The sequence below is a fragment of the Piliocolobus tephrosceles genome, chromosome 10 (assembly GCF_002776525.5).
Source record: "Piliocolobus tephrosceles isolate RC106 chromosome 10, ASM277652v3, whole genome shotgun sequence".
Classification (NCBI taxonomy): Eukaryota; Metazoa; Chordata; class Mammalia; order Primates; family Cercopithecidae; genus Piliocolobus; species Piliocolobus tephrosceles.
The window spans coordinates 106,473,266-106,487,729 of record NC_045443.1 but is presented as its reverse complement, the minus strand read 5'-3'; the positions used below and the strand labels follow the sequence as shown (position 1 = coordinate 106,487,729).

Sequence of the window (14,464 nt, the reverse complement as noted above, 5' to 3'; positions counted from 1 at the left end):
CAAAAAAAAAAAAAAAAAAAAAAGGAAAGAAGAGAGGGAGGAAAAAGGAGGAGAGAGGTAAGGAAAGAGAAGGGAAAATGAAAGAAAGAAATAGCATGTTAGTTAAATTTATGTATTTATTTTTTCATAGAAAAGAGGCTGAAGGATTGCAGGCCAGGCACAGTGGCTTATGCCTGTAATCCCAACACTTTGGGAGGCCAAGGCGGGTGGATCACTTGAGGTCAGGAGTTCGAGACCAGCCTGGCTAACATAGTGAAACCTCCATCTCTATTAAAAATACAATAAAAATAGCTGGGCGTTGTGGCATGCACCTGTAATCCCAGCTACTCGGGAAGCTGAGGCAGGAGAACTGTTTGGACCTGGGAGGCAGAGGTTGCAGTGAGCCTGAGATCGCACCACTGCATTGCAGCCTGAGTGAGACAGTGAGACTCCGTGTCAGAAAAAAAAAAAAAAAAAACAACGCCGAAAGATTGCAAAGCAAACTCTGATTAGTAGTTATGGCTTTCAGGAAGGGAAATGGAAGTTGGGGTCATAGGGAGAGGAAGAATCGTCATACGCTCTGCATGCTTATGTATTGGTAAATTATTTTACGATGAGATTGCATTCATATAATACTCTATAACTGAAAAAAAAACAGAATGAAAAGACTTCATTAAATAGGTTATAGCTTTATTATAAAAACAAGTCCTTAATCTCTAAGGATAGAAACAGCTTTGCCCTTAGAATACCCTACTGCACATTTTTGCATGATTAGTAGTTTGACTTCAATTTGGTGAGGGAAAGGTAAACATGGTATTACTATTGATTTTTAAAAATAATATAAGCATACCATTCGGAAAATAGAATAAAATATCAAAGTCATCTGTGATAATTGCTGCAATCTTTAGCAACCACTATAATCTTGGTTTCTATTATCAGGGTTTAGTTAATGAAATTCCCCATGGTTTTCTGTTGAGTGAGGTACTGGAAGGAATATAAACTGGAACAACTTTTTGGAGAAGCACTTTGGTAGTATATATCTCAAATCATAAAAACAGGCATACCCTCTAACTCAAATTCTACTTAGGGGGATTTGTCCTAAGGAAACAATGTGAAGCCAATGACTTTCAGCCTAAAGATGTTTAAGGAAGTGTTGTTTATAACTGTGAAACCGTCCCAACAGGGAAGTGATTCATGGGTTGCATGATATAGACAAACCTAGTTTAAAATGTTGGCTCTTCTGCTTACTAACTTACTAGCTATGCAATCCTGGTCAAGTAACAACTTTTCTGTTGTTGATAGATGTAGATATGAAAATGGTGGTAGTCCATTCTCACAGTGCTGTAAATAACTATCTAAGACTGGGTATTTTACAAAGAAAAGAGGTTTAATTGACTCACAGTTCCACAGGCTGTACAGGAGGTATGACTGGGGAGGAATCAGGAAACTTACAAGCATGGTGGAAGGCAAAGATGAAGCAAGCATATCTTCACATGGCAGCAGAAGAGAGAGAGTGAAGAGGGAAGTGCTACACACTTTTAAACAAATGGATCTCATGAAAACTCACTCACTATCATGAGAACTGCGAGGGGGAAAACCACCCCCATGAGCAATTACCTCCTACCAGGTCCCTCCCCCAACACTGGGAGTCACATTTCAACATGAGATTTGAGTGGGGCCAAGAGCCAAACCATCTCTCTCTCTCTCTCTCTCTTTCTCTCTCTCTCTCTCTCTCGCTCACACACACACACACACACACTGGGAATTGTAATTACTTACCCCCATGACTTGCAATTCTTATTGGGTGAGCTAATCCATGCAGAACATCTAGAGTAGTGTTAAACACATAGCAGATACTCAGTAAAAGGTTGCTATTATTAAGGATAGTATGGTTCATGCATGTGATAGAACAGATGTGTGCAAGAGCCTATTAAATGGCATGGAAATGCTTGTTTATAAATCAGATTGATAATAGGCATTTTTGAGTATGATCTCAGTTAGGGATTCATACAGAGAGAAAAAGAGAGACTAAGACAGAAAGAGAGAATGTACTAAAATACACTATGAAGTGAGACTAGCTGGCATTAACATTTTCTTCTTGCTTTTCTCTAAAGAGAGTCCCACTGAACTACTGAAGCCCTAGCCCTTCTTCTGAGGCTCCTGAGAATTCTTCTTGCTTTGGACAGTGGTGCCTTTGCTCAGAATCCTAACAAGGACTTTTACTGATGATAGAAAGAACTGTGTCTAAATCTCAGTGGTATTGCTGAGGCCACCTTTTGAAAAGTGAAATGCTCTGCAGGGAAACCCATTGATTGGGCTGCGTAGAAGCAGACAGAACCGGGGGCAGAGATTTCTCTATAAGTGATTTATTGAAAGTGTTCTTGGGAGGAAGCTGTAAGAGTGAAAGATGCTAAGAGAAAGATACAGGGAAGAAGTTCACAAGGATGTGGTTTCTTCTGGACTCACCTGAGCACACAGGGAGCTAAGGAGTGTTCATTGCTCCACAGGGTCTGACCACCACCCCCTCCCCCAATACCAGGGGGTGGGCCTTTTATACACATACATGCCAGTCTGCAGCCTGCCCTGGGGGGATGGGCATAACTCCTAGGTACCTCTGGGGTGATGCAGCTTCAGTTGCTCAAGAGTACCCATAAGAGAAGGTTGCAGGTATGAGCCATTAGCAGAAGCGCAAGGTGGGGCACACAGACCTAGTAAAGGGATCCTAGGAGATCTAAATGGGTCCCCAGCACCATCTGCCTTCAAAGAGTTAAAGGAAATTAACTTTCCTTTATCCCCCAACCCCCCACCCCTTAAGAAGAGCTAGGAGAATAACATAAGGCCATTTAGTAGCTCAGATGCCTGGCTTAGGTGGGAGATATGAGAGAAAAGAAGGCCTCCTGTTTCTAGCAAAATTGAAGGCAGCATGGGGTAGGTGGGAGCAGGGATTGATTTCAAAGTTCCCTTCCATGTCCAGCATGCCCAAAGGTTGAGGAAGTGAAAAGGAGGAAAGTGTGGAAGCAGCAGACAGAGGAGGCAGCCAGTGCAGTTGGGACATTGCTTACATTAAGGAAACAAGTAAATTGAGCAAAGATGTAACTGTATTGAGGATAATGAGACCAGATTTCCCATTCTTGGAGAAGGGAACTGCAGCATGGAAGTGAGGAAGGTTAGAATGAACCCTAAGGTGATGAACTGAAATGGAAAGTATCAGTATGAACTCGTTTTTAAATAAATATACACAGATAGTTATAGATATGGTGAGTGTGTGAAGAGAGAGGGAGAGAAGTAAGATATAGATAGATAGACAGATAATCTCTTAGCTGTGTCCGCCAAGAGGGCCCAGCAGCAGTGACACCCCAGGAGCAATGAGCACACTGAGCACAGAGATCTTGGTTTCTAAATACCATCTTCTGCCAAAGGGAACCAGGGCTTCTTAGAAAAGTGATGACAGACTCCAGGGCTGGGGCAAAGGAAGTACAAGATGAACTGGATATCTTGTGCTAGAAAATAGGGAAGACCTCAAGGAATGATGGAGACATGCCAAAAAAACAGTAAGAATCAGCTTGAAGGGGCTCCCACTGAGCAGATCTGGGACAGTCTGAGCATCAAAATAATAACAGGTTGCAGGCCGGGTGTGGTGGCTCACACCTGTAATTCCAGCACTTTAGGAGGCTGAGGCGGGCAGATCACGTGAGGTCAGGAATTTGAGACCAGCCTGGGCAACATGGTGAAACCCTATCTCTACCAAAAGATACAAAAATTAGCCAGGCATGGTGGCGGGCACCTGTAATCTCAGCTACTCAGGAGGCTGAGGTGGGAGAATTGCTTGAACCCAGGAGGTGGAGGTTTCAGTGAGCCAAGATTGTGTGCCACTGCACTCCAGCCTGAGCAACAGAGTAAGACCCTGTCTCAAAATACTACTACTACTACTACTACTAATAATAACAGGCTTCAACTCATGGAATAAAATTGGAATCTGCCAGTCCTTATTGATTAAAAGGATAGATAGATAGATAGATAGATAGATAGATAGATAGATAGATAGATGCTAGATAAATAGATAAAATAGATAAAGGGGAGGAGGAAAAGCTCTTCTGAGCATCAAAATAATAACGGGCTACAACCCACTGCATAAATAGGACTCCACAAGTCCATACCGATTAAATAGATAGACAGATAAGATGAAGGAAAGAAGGAAAATCTCTTTCTTACAGTTGAATGTCAACTAATAAATACAGAAGGAATGACAAAAATAAAAAATACCATTTGTGGGGCTGGGTGCAGTGGCTCATGCCTGTAATCCTAGCGCTTTGGGAAGTCAAGGCAAGAAGATAGCTTGAGCTCAGGAGTTTGAGACCAGCATGAACAACATAGTGAGACCTTATCTCCACAATAATAAAAAAAATAAAAATTACTGGGTGTGGTGGCATGTGCCTATAGTCCCAGCACCTGTAGTCTTGGAGGCTGGTAAGAGGATGGCTTGAGCCTGGAAGGTTGAAGCTGCAGTGAGCCATGATCACACCATGCACCCTGTCTCAAAAAACAAAACAAACAAACAAAAACAACCATTTGTTACCATCACAGTTGTAGATGACATAGATAGAGATAGTCAATGGCTAAAGCTGGTGGGTAGAGGTTATGTGGGGAACAGGATGTTGGCATAATCTGAATACTTCCCCACAAAGGGGAAATATTCTTAATCACAAATGGAAAATTATGACTTAGGGTTGAGAAATCTGTCAGAGCAGATTACCAAGCTGGTAATCTCCATCACCAGCTTGATCAGGTGATGAAGAGTAATGTCACCAGTGATGGGACAGGTTGACATTGTGTGCCCTGGTGTGCTGAGAAGGGTTCAGGTTGAAGAGTTCCTGCCAAAAAAAACATTTTTCCCTGGATTTATTGGATTATGGGTAGGGCTCAATGGCAGCAGTTAGGAAATTTGAGAATCACTTGGGGAGTCAAAAATGCAGGTGCGGCCGGGCATGGTGCCTCACATCTATATTCCCAGAGCTTTTGGAGTCCAAGGTGGGAGGATCACTTGAGGCCAGGAGTTTGAGACCAGCCTGGGTAACATACATCTGTACAAATCATCATAATAATAATTAGCCAGGAGTGGTGGTGCATGACTGTAGTCTTAGCTGCTCTGGAGGCTGAGGCAGGAGGATCACTTAAGCCCAGGAGTTCAAGGTTGTGCAGTGAGCTATGATTGCACTTCAGCCAGGGTGACAGAGTGAGACACCAACTCATAATAAATAAATAAATACAATAAAATAAAAATGCAGATGTCAGGGCCTTATCCCTGGGAGTCTGTTTCTGAAGGCCTGGGGAGGGAGGGAGCTAGAGATCTGTATATTTAACCATCATCATCTCAGGAAATTCTGATATAAGTGGTTCACTGACCACCCTTGGAGGAATGTTGGCAGGAAATTCAGAAAACGGTAGCCATTTGCCCACCCAGTTCTGATCTTAACTCTTTTTCTGTCCTTTTTACATTTCCAGGGTGACGCTGTATGCCGAGTTCCTTCCCATGAAAGCCAGAGCTAAATGTATTTTGCTGATTGAGGTAAGGAGGAGAGCGGCCTGATCGCTAGAGTGTGTGGATTCCGGTAGGAGGTTCTCAGATGTCTTAAGCCACAGTCCAGGGAAAAGGGAGTTTAAGAAAAAAATATTACAGACTCAATATGTAAAGATGTAAAAGGATCAGTTACATCATTTCTGACATGCCAGTTTTGCAATATGGACAAATTCTTCAATTGACAAGAACATTCAATCTATCATCCCTCAAAAAAAAAAAAATGTCGGCAAGGGTATGGAAGAGTATGTTTTCTTGAACTGTAAATAGCTTGTATCTGAGAGCTGGTGTTGACTGTGTGGCGTTAGTAGACCAAACTCCGGCCCACACCCATATCATCACCCACCACCTGTCTTTTTAGTCAAGAATTTCCATTCTTGACCATTTCTGTGGCCTATAGACTACCTTAAAACTTTCGTGGGCCAGCTAGTTCCTCTCAAGTTTTTCTTCCAGGGTCTCGTGACCCATTTTCTAACCATGATCTGAAAGATCTCGGAGCAAATACAATGGCTCCATGACTCCCTGCCTCATGCAGCTGCCCAGTGGCCCCCTCCACACACTGGCAGAATGGTTTATTTGCCCATGCTGGACATTGATTCCAACAGTGATGACAATGAACCCACTCTGATGTCCCCAATCACTATAACCACACTGACAATTTTAATTGCATTGATCCCACAGCCCAACATCCTGACTACATCTGCTTCTTAACAATTAGGGTGATGCTCCACTGATCCACACTGATGTGGAAGAATCTGTTGTTTAAATACTGAAATGCATCTGGGACTTTGGGAGGCCGAGGCAGGAGGATCACTTGAGGCCAGGAGTTCGAGTTTGCAGTGACGTGTGATCACATCACTGCACTCCAGCCTGAGTGGTAGAGCAAGACCCCATCTATTTAAAAAAAAAAAAAAAAAAAAAAAGGCCAGGCACGGTGGCTCATGCCCATAATCCCAGTACTTTGGGAGGCCAAGGCATTTGGATCACCTGAGATCAGGGGTTCGCAACCAGCCTGGCCAACATTGTGAAAACTCATCTCTACTAAAAAATACAAAAAATTAGTCAGGTGTGGTGGTGGTCTGTAATACCAGCTAGTCAGGAGGCTGAGGCAGGATAATTGCATGAACCCAGGAGGCGGAGGTTGCAGTGAGCTGAGATTGTGCCATTGCACTCCAGCCTAGGCAACAGAGCAAGACTCTGTCTAAAAAAAAAAAAAAAAAAGAAGAAGAGGAAGAGGAAGAGAGGAGAAGGAGGAGGAGGAGGAGAAGGAGGAGGAGGAGAAAAAGGAGGAAGAGGAGGAGTGGAAGAAAAAGAAATACATCTAGACCAGCTGATTTTGGGCCTGGGAAGTTGAGGCTACAGTGAGCCACGATTGGGACACTGTACTCCAGCCTGGGCGACAGAGCAAGACAGAGAGAGAGAGAGAAAACCAACGTGTTCACTACCAATTTGATATCACGTAATATTGATCATATTAATCTCCTTAACCAGAGCTGCCACATTGCCCAGCTCCAGCGGGTGACATGCAAATATTATACAGTGTAGATGGTACCCTCGTAAGCTGGGCAACATGGCAGCCCTGGCTCAACCATACAGACCACAGGGAAAGGGTGACTATTCTAACCTTGCTGACTCCAATAACCCCTTACCCATAGAGATACCCTTGTCCACAGTGCCCCCATAATTCCTCACTGTGAGGACCATGCTTCTCCCACCACTGACCCTGATTCTCCTGTGCCAGGTATTCTGGGCCATCGGGACAGTGTTTGAGGTCGTTCTGGCTGTGTTCGTGATGCCCAGCCTGGGCTGGCGTTGGCTGCTCATCCTCTCGGCTGTCCCGCTCCTCCTCTTTGCCGTGCTGTGTTTCGTAGGTATCCTTTAAGAGATTTCAGCTTTTGCTACCTGACACCTTACAGTCCACTCTATTTCGATGGGTAGGGGATGGAGAAGGATACCAAAGCCACCTTTTAAGATTGTTTTTTTAAATCAGGAAATGAGACAAGGGAGCTATGGCCTGGGGTAGCCCCAGCATGGAGTGTTAGATTTCCTCCAGACAGACACTTCTGGGATGTTTTCTGGGGAGATAACTGGGGATGGGAGGATACACTGGCCCCATCACTGCAAAATCTACACTTAAAGTGATTGTATTGCACTAGTTGAGACTCTTAAGTTGCAAGCGACAGAAACCCAATTCAAACTGGCTTGAGTAAAAGAGAGGAATAAATACGTTTCAGAGGATTAAATCGGACTTCAGGCATGGCTGCTCCAGGAGTTTAAATGATATCTTCATCTCAGCTCTGCATAAACCACACCCTCTACTGAGATCTTGCCACATACTCATCATTTCATGGGCACATGCATGAAACCCTTTACAGCCAGTAGGCACTAAAATAAGCCTAGGGATGGGTAGTTCTCATGTATGGTAAATACTACAAAAATTTCTGGTAATGACAATAAGTATTAATAATTATTAAGCTTAACTGTGTGGCAGGCTTTGTGCTCCATGCATTATCACATTTATTCCTCCCAATAATCACAGGACTCTAATGAATCCCTGTATTAGTCAGGATGATACCAGCTGCTGAAACAAATGAAGCCCACAAGTTCAGTAACATAGCACGATAAGAGCTTCTCTCTCACTAAGAGCTTCTCTCTCACTAACACAATAGTTCAGAATGACTTTTCTGGTTGGCAAGTGGAATTCTGGGCCTAGTTTTTGTCCAGCTGGTGGCTCTGCTATCTTCTAGGGCTTTGAAGTCTTCTACATACACTCAACAGACTTGCAAAAGGCAAGTGGAGACTGCACGGTCACTTTTTAAATACCTTGGCCGGGAATAGTCAGCTCATATGCCATTGGTGAACGCAAGTCACATGGTCCCACCTAGATGCAAGAAGAGCTGGGAAATGTAGTCCCTGTCTGGGCAGCCACATCTAAGGACAACTTTGCACTATAAAAAAGGAATGTTGGTGGTCATTTGCACTCTCTGCTATATCCGCTTTTTATTGATAAGAAAACTGAAGCCCAGAGGGGCTGACTTGTTAAAGGGCCTACAGCAAATAGACAAAAAAACTCTAAACTAGATCTTCTAACTCCTAGTCTTTTCTCCAGTATACCTGCTGTTTCAAACAGCCGTCACTCCATTTTTACAGAAATGTATGTATCTAGTCATTTGGGGTTGGGACTTACATTGTTCTAAAAATCTTTCTGATTTCTTTCTTTCTCTTGAACTGAGTTTGCAAGATGATGCTGAATACAGATGAGGTACAATTCCTTGAGAGATGGGGGTGAGATTTCTGACAGTGATCTTAATTTAATTCAGCCCTCGCCTGGAACTCTGAAAGCAGCCCCAAATAATAGTAATAGCAACCGTGACAATAATAATAACTGCATTAACCCATACCAGGCACTGTGCTAGGCCCCTTGCCTGGATTATCCTGTTTAATCCTCTCAAGAGCCCTAAGAGGTAGGATCTCTTATCATTCACATTTAATGGAGGAGGAAATGAAAGCACAGAGAAGTCAAGTAATTGTACCGGGTCACACAACCAACGTAATAAATGGCAGGGCCAGGATTTGAAGTCAGGTCTCTGGCTCCAGAGCCCCACCCTTAAAGACCCACACACAAATAAGAGTGTGTGGCTCCGTTCCACCCTAACCAGCCATGCCTGAGTTTCCTGTCTCCCCCATCCCAGTGGCTGCCGGAAAGTGCAAGGTATGATGTGCTGTCAGGGAACCAGGAAAAGGCAATCGCCACCTTAAAGAGGATAGCGACGGAAAATGGAGCTCCCATGCCACTGGGGAAACTCATCATCTCCAGACAGGTCAGTGCCTGGACCAATAGACTCTGCAATGTGCGTGTCGGGGTGCATTCAGGGGAGTGTGTGCATATGGAGTAGGGCATGCATGCATGGACACACGTGGGTGTGTGTACCCAAGGTGGGGTGTGTGAGTGCACATGGAGCAGATGAGGGCCCAGTAGACAGGACCCACAAGGGTAATTTGGCAACTCCAATCTGTATTTTCACTGCCAAGTTCTAAAAATGCTTCCTGGAGAATTTCACCAGTGATTAGAGAAATGTAACATCTGCTAATGGGTCCTGTAACTACTGCTGCTTTGGTTTCGCCTTTCAGCACAGATGAAGTCTGACTAGCAAATGAGATTGACTGGCAAAAGCTGTGCAATAAAACCACATTAGGAAGCAGTGTGCTTAGATCTAGGGGATCAAACTGCACCCTGTGTAGATGTTCTTAATGGATGATGCCTCATTCCACCGGTAACACCGTCAGGGAATCCACCATGGTGAAACTTCCTGAGCGCCTACTGTATGTAGGCACCAGCATTGCACACATGGGGAGAAAAGATTCGGATTTAAGGCTGCAGTCCTTGCCTTCAAGAACCATCTAAGCAGATTGGATAAACATGACAAATATCTTAAGCAGACATCAGATCCTATAAAGAAATTACCTTTTAAAATAAAGTTATATTTCTGATTCCTTTTATATTATGCAAGAAGAACTGAGTGGCCTTTCACCAGGATGGAAGGTGTTGGGTCTGACAACATAGAGGCCAGGGGACCTGCCCCAAATCTACAGGGCGCAGAGCAGGAGGGATTCCTCAAGAGGTGCAGAAGCCCATTTGGTTGCTTTTGGGGAGAGATTCCTTCCATGGATGAGGGAAAGCCAGGCTGGTCTCGACCCCTGGTTTCATGTGATCAACCTGCCCCGGCCTCCCAAAGTGCTGGGATTATGGGCACGAACCACCATACCTGGCCATAGCATATATTTTTTAAAGAACACTATAAAGCAAAGATTTGATGAATTTGTAAATTACGTAAAATTGGCCAATCGGTCATTTAGCTACTCAATCTTTTGGGAAATTGGCCTTTGGTGAATTCGTTTCTCAGCACATTAACTGTCGCCACTTAGACCTAGAACTGGGGAAGGCGCATGTGTGTGTGTGAAATGGCTGGACACGGTTTGGACTGGTTTTCTGCTCCCTGGGTTCATAGGTCTGTGCTGAGGTCTGAGGGGCCAGGAAGGAGGGATCTGCTTCCCAAGTCCCGGTTTCCAGGTTGGAGGGCATGAGATCCATCCTGTGTGCATCATGCCCCTGGACACGGTTGGGTTCTGGCTGGAGGGGCTGGGAGGCTGCGTCCTGTAGATTTGAGACCTGGGTTATCAGAGCTCCAGTGTCCTACTTACCAGAAACCTCCCTCCCAGCCTGGGTGTGCACTAGTCTCAAGCCACCAGCCCATCTCTCATGCATCTGTAGGGGAGAGAATAAACACTATGTCCTTGTTTTGAAACAGGAAGACCGAGGCAAAATGAGGGACCTTTTCACGCCCCATTTTAGATGGACAACTTTGTTGCTGTGGTTTATATGGTAAGAGCTGTTCGTTGACCACTTTGACCCCTTTCCACTCCCTGTGCCCTGTTTTGGGTTTTGTTTTAATGCAATGGACAGAGAGCACTTTGATTTCAGGCAACATTTGCAAATTTCAGTAGTTTGAACATCATCCTCCTGATTCCCATCGTATCCGGGTTATCACCTGTACATACTATTATTTCCTTCATCTTTTTCTTTAACTTGATGCTTTTAGTCAAGTATCTTTTAAAAAGAAACTTTATAACTCGATTTTATTGTATTTTTTATTTTTGAGACAGAGTCTCCTCACTCCACCACTCAGGCTGGTGTGCAGTGGCGCAATCCTAGCTTACTGCAGCCTTGAACTCCTGAACTGAAGCAGTCCTCCCTCCTCAGCCTCCCCAAATTCTGGGATTACAGGTGTAAGCCACTGAACAAGGCCATAACTCTACTTTAAAAGAAAACACCTTAATTGCAAGTCACAGATAGAAGGCACTCTTAAAGAGAAATACCAGAAAAAGTAACTAGACCAATGGTTTGCAGAGGCAATGAGCCTCTGTATTTAAGAGATAAAAAGGCTGGCTGGGCACAGTGGCTCATGCCCGTAATCCCAACACTTTGGTAAGGCTGAGGTGGGAAGATCTCTTGAGGCCAGGAGTTTGAGACCAGCTTGGGCAACGTGGTAAAACCCTGTCTCTACAAACAATGTTTAAGTTAGCTGGCTGTGGAAGTATGCATCTGTGGTCCCAGCTACTCAGGAGGCTGGGGTGGGAGGATCACTTTAGCCCAGGAGGTCGAGGCTGCAATGAGCTGTGATCATGCCACTGTACTCCAGCCTAGGCAAGAGAGTGAGATCCTGTCTCAAAACAAAAACAAAAAAGAGACAGGAAAGGGGAGGTGTTAAGGACTTATTAGCACATAAGTGAGACTGGGATATAATTTAAAATGATTGAAAGAATTGAAAGTAAACTTAAAAGGGAATTTTTCTTTCCCAATACGATTGAATATTTCTGCTATGTGGGCTGGTATGGTGGCTCATGCCTATAATCCCAGCACTATGGGAGGCTGAGGCAGGTGGATCACCTGAGGTCAGGAGTTTGAGACCAGTCTGACCAACATAGCATAACCCTATCTCTACTAAAATACAAAAATTAGCCGGGCCTGGTGGTGGGCACCGTAGTCCCAGCTACTTGGGAGGCTGAGGGATGAGAACCGCTTGAACCCAGGAGACAGAAGCTGCAGTGAGCCGACATTGCACCACTGCACTCCAGCCTGGGGAACAGAGCGAGACTCTGTCTCAAAAATACGTGTGTGTGTGTGTGTGTGTGTGTGTGTCTGTGTGTGTTTGTGTGTGTGTATGTGCATGCGTGTCTGTATGTGTACGTGTGTGTGTATGTGTATGTGTGTATGTGTGTGTGCATGTGTGTCTGTGTGTGTCTGTGTGCGTGTGTGTCTGTGTGTGTGTCTGTGTGTCTGTGTGTGTGTTTCTGTGTGTCTGTGTGTCTGTGTGTCTATGTGTGTCTGTGTGTGTGTGTTTCTGTGTGTGTTTGTGTGTGTATGTGTCTGTGTGTGTCTGTGTGTGTCTGTGTGTTTGTGTGTGTATGTGTGTGTCTGTATGTGTCTGTGTGTGTGTATGTGTGTCTGTGTTATGTGTGTGTCTGTGTGTCTGTGTGTATGTGTGTCTGTGTGTGTATGTGTCTGTGTGTTTGTGTGTGTATGCGTTTGTGTGTGTGCGTGTGTATGTGTCTGTGTTTGTGAGTGTATGTGTCTGTGTGTATGTATGCGTGTGTAAGTCTGTGTGTGTCTGTGTGTGTTTACGTGTGTGTATGTGTGTGTTTCTTTGTGTGTGTGTGTACATGTCTACGTGTCTGTGTGTGTATTTATACTATGTCAGTGTCTTCCCTGTAGCCCATATTGCCCCTTGGGTACCACAGGGGTGGCATGTGGCACATATTTTGGGAACCACTGATTTGGTCAACAAGGGCATTCTTTTAAGGTCCTGTTGGACCTTTTCTTAAATAACACCCGTGGAAGGGCGCTGGAAACGGAAGGTGTGGGTTGGAGGTGGTATTTGGAGACTGTAATCACCTTAAACACCACAATGAATTGGAGCTGCAGTCATCTTTCAAGTCTCTTTGCACCAATTCATGTACACATCATTAACAGTGAACAAACTTGACTTGGCCTAAGGCTTTATGTTCTTTTTTAACCAGTTCTCATTTTTCTGTTCACCCTTTAGCAAAGGTGCTAATTAATGGGAAAGTGTCCTCGAGGTGGTCAATTACAGGGAAGAGGAGAAAAAAGCTTTGATAATATACAGAACAGCCTCTAGCTCTGCCCCGAATTCCTGAGAGCCCAATCAACTCAGCGAGCCTGCAGAATTTTTTTAAAGGATGGTGGGGGTCAGAGCTGAGAATACCCACCTTTGAGCACATGTAATTTGGTTGGGCCAACGCTCCTTGAATACTGAAGCAATTAATTAGAGACTAATTTTAGTGCATTATGAAAGTCACTAAATTTGCTTGCACACATTGTAACCTAAGGAAATACATCACTGGCTTCTGATTATGACTGAGTTTTCATATAACTATTCTACTGGATGAGAATATTCTGGTCTTGCAAACTTGAGTATCCTAGTTCCTGGGTCAGCCAGGGGTTAATAAATGGTGTCATTCTGCTCTGAAATTCAAAAATCACATGTCCAAGTTGACGCATTTGACCCAGAGCCCTAAAAGATGATAATGGGACTGTTTTCTTCCAGAGGCGGGTCCCATTTTCCCCCTATTGCCAGTTGGGTAGACAGTCTTGGAGGTGTTGTGTCTCTGGTATAGTATAGTTCTGTTACCAGAAAGGTGTCCCAGTTCAGATCCCAAGACAGGGTTTTTGTATTTCGTGCAAGAAATAATTCAAGACCAGTCCATAGAGTAATGTGAAAGCAAGTTAATTAAGAAAGTAAAGGAATAAAAGAACGACTACTCCATAGGCAGAGCAGCCCCCAGGGCTCCTGGTTACCCATTTTTATGGTTATTTCTGGATGATATGCTAAACAAGAGGTGGGTTATTCATGCCTCCCCTTTTTAGACCATAGAGGGGAACTTCCTGAGGTTGCCGTGGCATTTGTAAGCTGTAATGGCACTGGTGGGAGTGTAGCAGTGAGGACGACCAGAGGTCACTCTCATCACCATCTTGGTTTTGGTGGGTTCACAGCTGGCTGCTTTACTGCAACCTGCTTTATCAGCAAGGTCTGTATGATCTGTATTTTGGCCGACTCCTATCTTATCCTGTGACTTAGAATGCCCAGCCATCTGGGAATGCAGCCCAGTAGGTCTCAGCCTTCATTTACCCAACCCCTATGCAAGATGGAGGTGCTCTGGTTCAAACGCCTCTGACAGTTCTTGGCCTTTCAGAGGACCCAGGATCACTTCCCTTTGATCATATCATGATGCTTTTTTACCTGCCATCTTCTTGCTCAAGGTCCCCAGTAAAGTCCCCAAAATCCCAGTGCTGCCCAAAGACTGGTTCCTGTTGCTGTAGACACTGGCCCT

The 14,464-nt window shown here is 44.5% G+C and overlaps 1 protein-coding gene across 1 annotated transcript in view; it reads left to right on the top strand.

The window, feature by feature from the left end:
• SVOP (SV2 related protein) overlaps window positions 1–14,464 on the top strand; it is a 102,888-nt gene that overhangs the window by 66,030 nt on the left and 22,394 nt on the right. The window contains exons 7-10 of the mRNA XM_023199050.2: window positions 5,482–5,545; window positions 7,296–7,421; window positions 9,247–9,375; window positions 10,864–10,937. Of these exons, the coding sequence (XP_023054818.1) occupies window positions 5,482–5,545; window positions 7,296–7,421; window positions 9,247–9,375; window positions 10,864–10,937 (393 nt within the window). The remainder of the gene's footprint in view (window positions 1–5,481; window positions 5,546–7,295; window positions 7,422–9,246; window positions 9,376–10,863; window positions 10,938–14,464) is intronic.